Source organism: Hemicordylus capensis, chromosome 4 (genome assembly GCF_027244095.1).
Source record: "Hemicordylus capensis ecotype Gifberg chromosome 4, rHemCap1.1.pri, whole genome shotgun sequence".
NCBI lineage: Eukaryota > Metazoa > Chordata > Lepidosauria > Squamata > Cordylidae > Hemicordylus > Hemicordylus capensis.
In genome coordinates, this window is record NC_069660.1 from 49,857,025 (window position 1) to 49,871,410 (window position 14,386).

The 14,386-nt window shown below is 44.3% G+C and overlaps 1 protein-coding gene across 8 annotated transcripts in view; it reads left to right on the forward strand.

Moving 5' to 3' along the window:
* LOC128322029 (RNA-binding protein 12-like) overlaps positions 1-12,871 on the forward strand; it is an 89,140-nt gene extending 76,269 nt beyond the window's left edge. For all 8 annotated transcript variants that reach the window (XM_053242716.1, XM_053242710.1, XM_053242711.1 and 5 more), the window contains 3 exons: positions 2,219-2,352; positions 8,591-8,827; positions 9,273-12,871. In XM_053242716.1, coding sequence (XP_053098691.1) covers positions 2,219-2,352; positions 8,591-8,827; positions 9,273-9,389 — 488 coding nt within the window. In that variant the 3' untranslated portion in view covers positions 9,390-12,871. The remainder of the gene's footprint in view (positions 1-2,218; positions 2,353-8,590; positions 8,828-9,272) is intronic.
* Positions 12,872-14,386: the final 1,515 nt, after the last annotated feature.

A 14,386-nucleotide genomic window follows, 5' to 3' on the forward strand; every position in this document is an offset into this window, starting at 1 on the left:
TATGAAGAGATGGTGGTGGCTGGGCAGCGGGAGCAGGGCTACCTAGGGCTGCTCCACTGCCGCATGGCAGAGAGAAAAGGGGTTCCTTGCATGTGGAGGAAAAAGAAGGGGCTCTGCGGGGAAGGTGCACTGTGCTGGTCCTCCCCAGAGTTCTCTCTAATTTTTATCATTTGTCTGTGGGGTGAGCTTTGTTCTGGGCAGTAGTATCAAGGTAGTGTGCACATACAGTACATGCATTCAGAGTGGGAGCTTTCTGATTAAACAGCAGGATCTAAAATTAACTGAGCAGACATCAAAAAATATGTGAGCATATTCATGCCTTAGATGGAACACTGGTCCTCCCTTTGCCACTGTCACACTCAGCTCTCTTATCCTGTCTTCAGCCATCTTCAACACAGGTGTCCATACCAGGGCAGAGCTGTAATAGGGTCCCATTGGGGCCACCTCATTCACCACAACGGGTATCCACTGGTGCCTCTTTTCTCACTGTGGTGGCGGTGGGCGGCAGCCATCCTAAGGGAGCAGCCTGAGATGGGCTGCCCTGCCCCTTCCACACGGCTGCCACCACCTCATGCAGGTTCCACTCTGATATAGTTTTACACTGGGGACAGGGCACCTCTAGGCCCCCATTGCACAAAGCCTTCCTTTGTTAACTCCTGGTACATACACTGCTTTCTCTCAGTACATATGTACACATACATACATACCTTTTCTACTGTGTATGCTCAGGGTGCTCTTTCTCTTCCTGCCACGCAAGTGGGGAGTCCCTTTTCTCCCCACCATGCGGTGGTGGCAGTAGCAGTGGCAGCAGCCTCCCTGATGGAGCAGTCTCAGGTAGGTTGCCCTGCCTCAGCCGCCACCACTGCATGTGCAGTGGGGAGAGAACGGGTGCAGCAGCCTCCTTGTGGAAGCAGGCTGGGGTTGGCTGCCCTGCCTCTGCCACTCAGCTGCCACCACTGCCACCGTGAGTTCAGTGGGGAGAGAAGGGATGCTCTGCGTGCACAGTGGGAGAGAAGGTACATATGTTTACATTCGTACCAAGAGGAAGTAGTTTATGCAAGCACACCCAAGAGTCAGCAAAGGAAGGGTATGTACAATGGGGGCACTAGATGTGTCGTCCCCCACTGTAAGACTATATTTGAGTGGAATCTATATGTGTGGTGGCTGCTGAGTGGTGGTGGCAGGGCAGCATACCCTGGGCTGCTCCCTTAGGGAGGCTGCTGCTATCACTGTCCCTGCCACTGCAGCCACCCCCGCCATGAGTGGCAGGGGGGAAAGGGGTTTCAGGGGCCGCCACCAAGTGCCAGATAACAGCTCCACCTCTGGAAGAGGGGCAGCTGTTGGCGATAGAATTTTTACTGTAGGTTTTATGATGGAGCGGGGTTGGGGGCGGGTGAGCAATGTCAGTGTGGTTGACCTGGCAAGTCATCTGTCTTGCGGAAGCCTCCCCAAAGATAAATTGTGTTATTTTAAAAGGGAAATTGAAATAATATTTCATGGGCCCAGCTGAAAATTTTCAGAGACACACACCACACATGCACAGATAGGAAAGAGAAGGAGCATCCTGCCTCTTCTAGAAAGCCATGAACTAGAAGGGGCCAGAGAGAGATCAGGGAGCAAGCGGTATGAATGATCCATGGGAAAAAATCTCAAAGATTCGAGAGGAACCCTATTAAAACAACATGGATGTCAATGGCCCCCAGGGTTCTCCAATTCCTTTATTGCACTTATATGCAGCTAATATGTGCCCTCATAACTTACTCTACTTTACCCCACTTAATCCCATTATAAAGCCCGCCGTCTGAGAAAGGCCATGGTGATTCCTAGATCATAGGTTATTGGTGCTTTAACTCTTCTATATACAAGGTTACAAGACATGCAATTAAGACAGTTTGCCCTTAGCTTTTCGCTTCACAACCCCTTAAGCCCATCACCTGCCCCTTGTTTTGATTTGGAATTATTTTGTTTTGTTTTTTGTTTTTTAAATGCCTGCATTCTGTAGGCGTAATAAGATTTTCTTTTGGAGAATTGATGGAGGGGTGCAAGTGATACTTAAAACTGTTTTAAAAACTGAATAACTTTTAAATGAAAAAAGAGATCAATTGTCCTTTCCCTTACTTTGTGGATAGGTTATTTCTTCTTACACAGTTGGTAAGCAGTTTGCATATGACCTAATCTATACACACGTCTGCACTAATTCTTGCTATTTTTGTTTCAGGAATCCAGGGAGTTGTAGATGCCTATCGCCAGGCATTGCCCCAGGTCCGTCTCTATGGGCCAACAAACTTCTCCCCAATTATAAACCATGTTGCGAGGTTTGCTGCTCACTCAGCACAGCAAGGGACTGCTTCTGTGAGTCTGATTGTTTAATCTCTTACATTTATTTATTTATTTATTTGCATTTATATCCCACTTTTTCTTCCAAGGAGTTCAGAGTGGTGTACATGGTTATGTTTATCCTCACAACAACCCTGTGAGGTAGGGTAGGCTGAGAGATACGTGACTGGCCCAGGGTCACCCAGTGAGTTTTCATGGTTGAATGAGGATTGGAACTTGGGTCTTTAAGCTTTTACTTATTTATGTAGTGAAGACTGACTAAAAAGAACTCATGACTAGCACTGTCTTCAGTTTTCTCGGCTCTGCTGACATTTACTACCCCATTGTAGGATGTGAAGTTATAATCCAGCATAAAACATCTGATGCCAACTGGTTTTGGACATTGATTCCTTGGGTTTTTTTGTAGAGATGTGCACAAATTAGTTATTGCAATTAGATTATTGCTTGATTTGAATCGCAAATACTCAAATTGATTCATTGAAACAACTGGCTACTGCCAGCTGTTTCAACAAATCAGCTCAAAAATTCAAGTGATTCAACCATAGGGAACAATGGGGAACTCGAACCACCCCATTGTTCCCCATGGATAGGTCATAGGGACACCAAAGCAGTTAGGTGGTAGGGTATGATGGGTGCTACCTACCACCCAATCCACAAAAGAGAGAAAATGGGCAAGCAGGCACAAGCATAGCCATAAGCTCAATTAGAACTTCAACTACATTTTGACTGAATACACCTTGCAATGCAGATCACAGATTAGACCAAAGCAATGAGAGAAGCACAAGTTAGTCTCAAGGCCAGACATGGAGCTCATCACAGCAATCACCAAGGAATATTACACACAGAGCTGAGCTGCCACTGTCCATTTCTCGCCACAACGCCATCTCACAAACAGACCAAACCACAACATCAGGCAGGCAACGAAGTTCTGCCTTTGTTAATCTGAGATCTGGCAAAACCAGATAGTTAACAGCAAGCAATAACACAGCAAGCATATTATACTTAGTTGCTCAGTGATGAGAGAGAGCTACAGAATCAAACCTTCCTTCCTTCCATCCAAGCATGGGTGATGGGGTGTCACCACTCAACCAAGCCATGGAGAACACCCTCTCACTCTGGACTCTGGTTGGCGAGCAGCCACCGCCAAGTCTGGCCAAACTTGGTGACGCATTGCCCAAAACTGGATTGGCTCTGTCTCCTGGCCTGCCACTAGCTCCTGCAAGTGCTGCAGCACACACTGCTCAGCACTTCTGCAGGGCTCAGTGGGCTACTCCCGTACCCTTGGCAAGGCACCAGGGAATCCCTCCATGGACCACCGGGTGGAACACCGAATTGGAACTACCAGTTCACTTGGTCCTGCCAGGGGCACCACTCTCTTGGACTGGGAAGCAGCGGTGATTCTGTGGCTAAGGGTGCACTGCACACTAGCAGTAGGTGCTGCTCCTCCTGATTGTACCCCAGGCTCCTCTCCTTTGCTTGCCTAACCTCTTCAACAGGAGATCCCTTCACCTTGGCAGCTGGTCAGATGTGACAGCTTTGCCCTTCATCCTTGGGTCACATAGGCAGGACAAAACATGTGCTGCCAATGCACAAAAGGGTGTGCTGAGCCGATCCACCATTCGGATCCTCAGCCGACTTGCCAAGGTGATTGCTTCTCCAGTGGTCAACGAGGTCTAGAGCTCATCCATTGTCCTCTTGAGAAGAGCGGTGGGCAAATCCTGGCTCAGCATTGCTGTCTCGGCACATAAGCTGTTCGTGGTAAAGAATGGCTCAAGTGCCAAGACAACCTCAGAAAGGAGCACCCAGTCCTGGTTAGACAGGTCACTTACTTCCAATCCATGCCTCCTTGCTAGAGTGTGAATGGCTGCCTCCTGCTCCTGCAGGCATCAGAGCAAGAGAGAGGTGGAGTTCCACCAGGTGGGAATATCTGGAGGGATCAGGTGTTCAGTTAGGCTGAGCTCAAACTGCCTCTCCTTGAGCATTTGCCTACCCTTTTTGCTCCAGTGGAAGAACGCTGCTATCTTATGGAATCTCTCCATAAGAGCAGCGGTGGCAACAGCAGGATGGCACCCAGTGCTTGCAGCAGGGATGTCTCAACTGGTTGCAGCCCCAGAAAGGCCAAGCACATCCCGCACAACAAGGTTCAGAGTGTGTGCCACACAACGGATGGACACAACTGTTCGACTGCCCTAGTTATGTTGTTGACATTGTTGGTGACCATGATTCCTCAGTGAAGGTTTGGCTGCCTGGACACCCATTCGCTCATCTGATGCTCCATGGCCGCTTACAGCTCACCTGCCATGGGTCAGTGTTCAGCACATGGAGCACAGCCCATACGTGTTTTGCTGCATGGGAGGGGCTGGCCACACCACCAGCAACAGATGTCCCCCTGTTCTCCTGCCCTCAAAGAAAGCTGTGGGGGACAGGAAAGCAGCATGCCTCCCACTGGGACTGGTCCACAGATATGAAGTTAAGTGCATGCTCATGTCAGGTGCTGCTGCGTGCAGCAACCCAGACACAGACTCCCTGCATGACCAGTACAGAGAGGGCATCACCCAACTATTGGAGGTAGTGCATGAGAGGATGTTGTAGTCGGGGGCAAGCAGCCGGCAGAAGCTGGTGTTCTCCATCACCAAAGCAATAATCCAAAGCAATAATCTCCCCAATGGCCTGGGTGATGGAATGAGGCTCTGGGCGACCAGACCACTTGCCCATCAACTGCACTTACTCCACAGACAACTTCTCCTGCTTGTTGCTAACCAAGGACACACCAGGCCTATGACTGCCAGCAGGAGCATGGACTCCCAGGTGATGCCATTGCAGGTGCTGCAACACCCCCCATCATTCCAAGACGCTTATGGTCCTTCTGCTGCTGATCTGTGTCCTGCAGTGGATGCAGACAGCATGGTGTGGGACCACTTTGAGTTCTGCCCTGGTGACCCACACCATGCTTCTCTCAGTCCAGAACCATATTGGTGGTGGTGGTGGTACTGGGGCTGCTGGTTCATTCTGGGAGCCACCGCCACAACCCTCCAATCTGCTGAGAAGTTCCAAGAACAACTGGAATGACTTCCCCCCGCTCCTCCTCAGTCTCAGACCACGGGAGGTGGAGGCAGGTCAGAGAGCGATCTGGCTTGGCTAGCAGCCGACAACACCACCTCCTCTGTTGCCACAGGAAGAGCTTTTTCCCTGATAGGAGGACTCCCCACTTTTCTCCGGAAAGGTGAGCCTGCTCTGCACCACAGCAATGGGGACAACTTGGGGAGTAGACCCCTCTTACTGTCACCCACGATGACTAGCAGCACTACCCCTCCCTCTGCCTGGCAGGTTGCTTCTGGCTGTGCCTCACACCCTGCTGGACATATTTGTTTTTCAAAAAGATTTTAAGCCCTATCTCTGATGGAGAGGGGAGGGAGGGAGAGAAGAAGCACCTTTAATGGAGTGTGGGGTCAGGGTGGTCTATTTATGCTCTGTGTGTCACACATAGCGCTATCTATTGCACTGTAATGCAGACAAAGAAGCTAGAAGAATTAAATCCCCCCAAATGAAGCAGGCTTGGGGGGGGTTTAGGGGACCCTTTTTTTAGGGGACCGAACAATGGGGCAAGTTAGGCAAAAGGAAGGGGGTTACTGTGGCCTCTCTAATCCAAACCCACCCCTCCTGTACTACAGTCCTGCCTCTATCCACCTAATCCCCCCTTCCCCAAACTAGGCCCTATTTAAGGAACTGATAACCTCATCAAGCCGTGGGGTCTCTCACATTCCGGCATCTTCATCTGGAGTCTGCCAGGTGTTGCTCTCAGAGGCACTCTGGACCAAGCAGACACCAGGACTCAACAGATGGGGGAGGGGAGACGGATGCTAGCATTGTTCCCCTGTTTCCCGGGAACAAGGGAAACAGAGGGAGCCTGGCAGACTGAGCACCGCAACAACCAAAAATCAATCTACCAGGCAGCACACAGACAGCAGCAGCAAAGGTGATAGGGCTACAAAATTTAAAAATAAAATAAAAAATGATTACAGCACCCCAGTTATTAAAGCCACTGGGGGCTGGCTACAAGCAATGGGGGAGGGTGGTAGATCACACAAGGAATATAGTTCCAAGCAGCACCGAGTTAAAGTCTCTGGGGGCTGCTGGTACAGTGTTTGTTTGTTTTTAAAATGGGGGTGGAGGTTTCAGCACAGCACCCCAGTTATTATAGCCACTGGGGACTGGCTCAAACAAGAATAAGAAGAAATCCAAATAAAATAAAATTCCAAGCAGCTCTCAATTAACGCCTAGGGGCTACTGGTAAGATTTTTTAAAAATCTGGGGTGGGGGTCGGGTTACAGCACCCCCATTAGCTACAAGCAATAGGCGGGGGCACACAAGAAAATAAATTCCAAGCAGCACCTGGTTCAAGCCACCTGGTTCAAGCCGCTGCTTAAAAAATAAAATAAAAGCAATTGCTGGCAGCACTGCAAATTAAAAGGATTTTCAAAAACCGAGCGGGTCAAATGAGCCCAGCAGACACTCTCTGTCTCTCTCTCCAGTCACTGGGCCAGACAGGCAGGCACAGACCACCACCAGTCTCTGCTCTCCTCCCAGTGTTGCTGCAGTCTCTCTCCGATCCTTCTCCTCTGAGGCACAAATGGCTCTCTGCCTCCAAGCAGCCCCTTTAAATACAGTTGGAAATTCCCTTCTTTGGCCTCCCCCCTCCCTGGTCCCTCTCCCCAGCCAATGGGGGCACAGTTGCCCATGTCAACACTTGATTTGGATAGCAGGCTGTGGAGGAAGGAAGTCTAGACCTCCTGGGTTTCTGTAAATAAGCCCCTGTATTGTTAATCCCATTCTTCTTTTTGTAAATAGCCCTTGTATTATGAATGAATTATAAATTATATTATATTCCCAAAACTGTATTATTGTAAATAGGATTCTGTGGTTGCAAATCCCTGTGCATGGAGAAGGCTGGCAGGGTTAAAAGCTCATTCTTGTGTCACACATCTGGTTTAGCATTTTGACAGTTGATTTTTTTGGCGGGGAAGATTTTTTTTTTTTTTTTAATGGAGGGAATTTTTGGTTTGTTCTGATTGGCTGGGCTGTGGAACTGATAGACCAAAGAAACTGTATTATCTTTGGAGTGTTTTTGAGAGGAGGGAGCATTCTGGAAGTTAGAGAGAAGTCAAGAGGGTCTGCTGGAGTAAGTCAGAGCTGGAGTTTGCAGAAGAAGCAGACTGCTGGAAAGAGTCTGCTGGAGGTTGCAGAAGAAGGAAGAGAGTCTGGAAGTCGGCTAGAGTGAATCCAGGAGTACAGAAAGTGAACAGCCAGCAAGAAGATAAGCCTAGCTGAAATCACTAGAAGAAAAGGAAGAGCCAGGCTGGATTGAGCCCCAGACCTGTGCTGTAAGCAGAACAAAGAGTCTGCCCAGCAAGCCAGGAGCCAAGAATAAGAAAGCACAGAGGCCTGAGTGGGGACTAGTATAGAGCCAGGTAGTGATTGTGTTTCTCCAGTTTATTTTGCCTGACCTGTTCTGTAAGAAACTGTTTTGAGTTTGTTTTTTCTGTAAAAAATGTTTTGAATGAACCATTTTTTTCCTAAAAGTAAACTTTCTTGTTATAAAAAAAATTAATTTAGAAGCTTGGTGATTTGTCTCCACCCCATTGCTATGAAGCCTTTCCACACTACTAGAGTTTTGAGTTTGGGAGATTTTTTGAAGGGCTGTTGTAGTGGACTCAGTTCCTCCACACAAGCCAACCAAGAAGTAAGGAGATCTCAAGCCAATCGGAAGCCAGTGCCAGAAATCAATCAGCAAGGGAAAAACACAGATTCAAATGGTGCCTGCAACTTGAATCACTCAAATAGATTTGTGTCGAGTCATGGGTGATTCGATTTGAAATAAAATTACTCAAATCAGTCCAATTTGGCACAAATCAAATTGCACATCTCTAGTTGTGCTTCTCCATACCATCTAATTGAATTCGATAGATAATGTCACACATAATTCAGGAAAGCTAGCATGAAATAACTGGTGTGAGAATTCATTTGACTTTCAATAAATTTTGCTATTCTCAATAAATTAAAATCCAGTTACTTTGCTTTTCATGTATAATGAAGCTGCAAGATATTTTATATCGATCTTTGTTTACTTTAAATGTCCAAAAGCAAATAGTCTCAGTTTTGTTATCCCTTCTTTGCTTCCTTGACTCTCTTCAACATTGAAGACTACGGTCGTCTTTGCCAGAGACTTGAAACTGACTGATCTAATTTCTTGCAGCAATACTATGTCTTACTGATAATCACGGATGGGGAGATCACTGATTTGGACCAAACCAGGCAAGCCATTGTCAATGCCTCCAAGTTGCCCATGTCTGTTATTATTGTTGGAGTTGGCAGCGCAGAGTTCAAAGCCATGGAATTCCTGGATGGAGATGATGGTGTCCTAAAGTCCTTAACAGGGGAGCCAGCTGCACGAGATATTGTCCAATTTGTGCCTTTCAGACAATTCCAAAATGTAAGTTGTCAAATGTCTGATCCCAAAAAGTAATAGTTTGGCAATGGAGAGGAACATGTGCTTCCTGAAGAATTGTTTAACATTTTCTGGTTATCGTGGACAATCAAGATCAAGGAAGCATGGTGCAGTCATCTTTTGAGGGCATATCAAGTTTCAGTTCTATGTTTAGCAACAAATGGATTGATTCAGAGGTGTATGGGTGCTTGTGTTTGGACTCTCCAGATTCTGTGTCTTTCTAATTCATCCTGCAGTAACCAGAGATTATAAACAGTAATATTCATGAAAAACAAATGTCTTAATACTTCTGTAGACCATCAAACATTTGGATCCAAAATATTAAGCAGATAGTTCAGAGTACATTGTAACTGAAATTTGTTTATTTTCCCCTTATGTAAGATGGAGGTGTTCTTGAATCCATGTTCTAACATTTTCTTTCTCCCCATAGGCACCTCGTGAGGCACTTTCCCAGACAGTCTTGGCTGAAGTTCCTAAGCAACTGGTGTCGTACTTCAAGAAGGTTGGCCTGACTCCTGTGAAATTACCTTCAGGAAAGCAGCCATAAGCAAAGGATAACTTTCATTTTCGTTACAAAGAAAGGAAGAATCCTGCATGCACAGCACTCAGTCATTTTAAATTCTGAATTGTATTACCATGCAATTAAAAGAATGTGTTTGTAGATCTTGCATATATTAGGAATAAGATATATTTGCACTCTATATAGGAATACATGAGCTGTTGGCAGGTCTTATATAGAAAACAGACAATTCAGATCATTAATTATGGCCAAAATTGTTTGCAGTTCATGCATCTGCACAATATGTGCAGCATGGAACTAGATTCCATGCTTTTGGGGAAGATTGGTTGTTCGGGTGTGTGTGTGTTTGTTATTGTTTTTAAAGCAAGATTCTAGCCTTCACTGTTTCGAAGAAAAGTTGAAGAACCTGGAAGGAGCTTTTGGAATGACTCCAGGATGTGGTGGGAGTTGTACATGCTACACTGCTTTTTATATATTATCAAATGGCTCCTGGTGCCTGTGCTGGCTCTTGCCCCATTACTGGCTCCTGCTCCTCTTCTATTTGCCTTTTACTTGGCTCAGCCCATCACCGAATTATGTTTAAGTAAATGGTGACTCTCAGAAGCATTTAAGCAGGTTTATGCATAATAGCTTGTTACTCTTAGCATAATAGCTTAGTTACTCATAGTTATTATTATTCTGCAAGGTAACACCAAATTGAATGATGCCCTCCTGAATTGTTAGATCATGCATGTCAGTTATTTGAACTGGTATAGATTGCAAACAAAAGACAATGGCTAGATATTCATGCCATTCACTGAAAAGGCCTTTTTGAGTGATTTGTTTCCCTAATTTGGAATGTATTGGAAATCCAGTTGCTGTAAAGCTTTCTATTTTATACATATATAGATATACATATTTATGACTTATGCATGGCTGGATAGTGTGTCCTGTATTGGACTTGATTAAGAAACTTTCCTGCTTAGATCTATGCCAAAAATTACTTTTATTGCCTTAATGTCTACTGTGCCTTTATTTTTTTACTGTGCCAAGGATTTTTTAAACTAGATGCTTTTTTTTTTTACAAAGGAACACCAGTTCCCAAAATTGAATACACATCAATATTTTCTTATTTCTTCAATGGTGATGTTTATATTCAAACTCATAGTCGTTTCTCAAGGGCATTTTGGTCAGTATGTTTCAAGCTATTGCTTGTGCACTAATATGCAGGGGAGATGAGATCATTGTGTGTTTTCCCCTCTAATTTAGCAGCTGGAAATAATGGAAGACATTGAATGTCTATTGCCATACCAGCTATCCCAGGTACCCTCTATTGCAATATTCACTATCACATGATTTCAGTTGTGACAAAAGTGCTTATAGAGGATATAGGAATTCTGTGAAGTGGAACTGGTGTCTTATCTGATAGATTTAGACTGTATCATTCTACTTTTATTTTTGGAAAATGCATTTCATTTCTAATCACTTTTAGTACTTTTGAATATCAAAGCACTTTCAAGAGTCAAAAATCTTCCTCTTCTGAAGTTGCAGTTAGCTCTATAAATCACTTTTTCTCATTCATCAGTTTACAGATGCTTAAATAATAGGTACATTATTTTATCATTTTACCTACTCGATTTGTCTCTCCATTATCAAAGTGTGCAGTGAATCTTATAGGCTTACCATTGTTTTTGCAAATCATTTGAAAGAGGAAAATTTTCCAGTATAGTTTGTGGTAGTAGACAATCAGGTCATTTTTAAAGCCTTTTTATATATATATACACAAGAATTAGGTTTCTAAGAGTTAGATTTCTAAGGTGTTGGAATAAACTGTACCACTTAAGACTGCATGTGGGAAGCATTCAACAGTTTTAATGTCTCTTGCCCATGAACTGGAAATTGGTGATCCTTGCAAGCACAAGAAGGAGCAGGCTATGCTGGAACATTCTGCTAGTTATTTCCTTGCAGGGAACTTTGTCTTTTTTAGAACTTTGTCTTAGAGCATTCTAAGGATATTCCTCACCTGCAGGGGGTTATAGCACTTAGCTATAACGCCCTGCTACCACTCATGGATGTTACCACTCTGCTGCATGCATACACCCCAAAGTCCAATAGGAGCTCATGCATTGCTAAAAAAAATGGCTTTATATGCAGAAGGAATTAACTTCTCTAATGTGATCCATGTTTTTTCAGAAGCTATAAAACTAATAGAAAATATAATGAACACTGCTTGTATTTTCTCTTCTAGCCTGTATTAACCACTCGGAATAACTGGTACAGAATGTACATATATTATATTACTACTCATTTTTGTACCTTGTGAAGCTAACCAATGACTTCATGGCTGAGTAGAAACTTGTTCAAGTCCTAACGTTGGACAGTGCCTTCCTTGCCTTGCCTTGTGTTGTCATCCCTGTATAATCATATAGGGAGTGGAGGCCCATTTGCTGTTTTTCATCTCTTGGTGTTCCCGAAACTGCATACCTAGAGCACAGCATTTTCTTTTCCTAGATTAAGAGATTCAAATTTTGGGCAGTATACAAATATGTCAAATAAATAAATAGGAGGCACAGTTCATTTGACATTTTAAAAAAAAAAGAGAGACGGCATACTCCTTGCACCTGCAAGATAACCCCCTTTATATTGCTTCTCCACATCCTCCCCTCCCTCTTCTCTAGTGCTTTCTGGGCAATAGTGATGCTTCTAGCATTCCCCCATACCTTTCAGCTTGTGTGGGCTGCATTGGAGGAATTCAGTGCACTTATTCCCTGTATCCAAATGATTTCACTTAACTAAAAAGTTGGCGATCATTGTGGCACTGTGCTCTGTGTTCCAAGGAATGATAGATGAGTCCTATATGATGGCTTACTTTAAAAGAAACACTTAGCTCCTCTTGCAGCATACTGTGCATGAACTGGAAATTGCTGGTCCATACTAGTGTAGCCTACAATCCAGAGAACTGCCTGATCTTTCCATGCACCTAGCAAAATGGGCATGTATGTGTTAGTTCTATGAAGATCAATTCCGCACACTGCATTTTAAATCACTTTTAAAAATTAAAGGGTGCTTCAGTGTAGTTTTGTAATATGGCATGTTGGAGATCAATGTTCAGATTTTAAAAAATCAAGCCCTGATAAACATGCTCAAATCTTTATGCTTGCTTTTAAGGCAGCTGCTGGATTGTGGCCATTAGAAGTTATATTTTCTCTAGACAGTGGCTTGTGCCAACCAGATAGTTTGTAAAAGAATCTTTAGTCTGGCAAAATTCAGTTGACTTGACTGACAATGCTGCCTTAAGGAAAGAGTTGCTATACAAAAGACTTTCAGAAAATACATTTTACCAACTTGTAATGAAAGTCACTTGGGGAGCGATAGTTCATGTGTTAACCATTTAGCTCTGCTTTTGGGGAAAATGTTGCATCAGTCCACTGCCCTGCTTGATATGGGTGAATGGAGGAAGCAAAATTATTCTTCATGTAACAATATTCTTCTTGTGTACTACAAACTTCATTAAATCTCATTACATTTCAGATGTCTTCAGTCTCTGATTTGAATAAAACTTCTTAGAAATCAGTTCAAAAGGTCACTTATAAATGCTTACTGGCATCAAGAGGTGGTATGTCCTGGAACCACCTGCAGGAGGGAGCAGCTCACCTTTCCGCCCTGCTTGCAGGCTGGTTGGCCATTGTGTGAAGAAACTGCATGTAACACTAATGGCAAGATTGCCAGGGCTATCTTCTTGTGTGGGTAATTGATTTTGATCAGGACCACAGAATGGGGGGGGGGGCAGTTACATTTTGTCCCAGCTCTTGTGCCAGTCAGAAGCACACATACCCCTTTTTGCAGGTGTGGTTTCCCAAGGTTGATATCTATTGCTTTTGCTTGGGATTAGTGAAAGTTTTTGCCCTTGTAAAATGGCATTGGTGAGGGAACAGGTTCTAGATCAGCATTACAACAGGGAACATGTAGTCCCTCCCCTACATTTTTAAGATGAAGGTTGTTTGTGTGGCTTGCTCTGATAATAATCTTAGGTTTATGTCAATTATACAAAAGATGATTGAAAGAGAAGGTCTGGCACTCCTGTATTTTAGTAGCACTCCACATAAAATTAAAGGCACACAATGGGTGCTCTAGTAAACCAGGTATGAGGACTTCTCTGCTCACTAGCAATACTAAACTGTATAATTGGGGTTTCCCAAAGTATGATTTAATGTAGATCTTTATGTTGATCCGGGATCCTTCACAAGATGAGTTCTGCGCCTGCACAGTAGCCCCACAGAAGGGTTTCACAGCTTCTCTAAGTGCTCTCAAAGGTGGCAATGCCTGTAGTATTAGAATTGTATTAATTTTATGCCAATGTGTGCTCTGTTTGATCTGGCTCATGCGATTGCCTTCCTCATCCACATTGGGAGTGGCTGGAATGCAGTTGCACAGCATATTTGTAGCCTGCGGGTATTTTCAGTTCTCTTCCTGTTCAGAAATATTTTTAATTGCATTGCTTCTCCCCAGCGAATGTAGAAACTATTTATAAACTCATTGCTATTCAAGTCACACACTTGGTTCCTGTTCATTACATTGTTGGAGAGAACGACCACAATCATCATCTCAGTTTTGTTCCTCTTGATCTTACAGACAGTGTTCTGAATGCATAGGTTCTTCTTTCTCCATACAGCATGCCTTCCAATTAAAAAAAAAAAATCAGTAGTGAGCCACATCAGGTTGCAGAAAGCAACAAGAACCAGCTGCAGGTAGGGTGTGGAACCTTGTGAACGCACTCAACCTTGCAGGCTACCTCAGTGCCACAAGCTCTGGTGATGGCCATGAGCACAGATGGTTTCAAAGGGGGAATAGACACATTCATGGTGGATAATAGCTATACAACTACTGACTACCAGTTGCTGGAGATCTTTAACAAAACAAAATAGTGGAGGGTGAGAGTTGCCTTTTTGCTGTATTTGTAGACTTTCTAGAGTCGTCTTGGAAGTGGTTGTAAGAAACAAGATATTAAACCAGCCAGAAATTCTCCAGTGCCTGTCCTCCGTCTA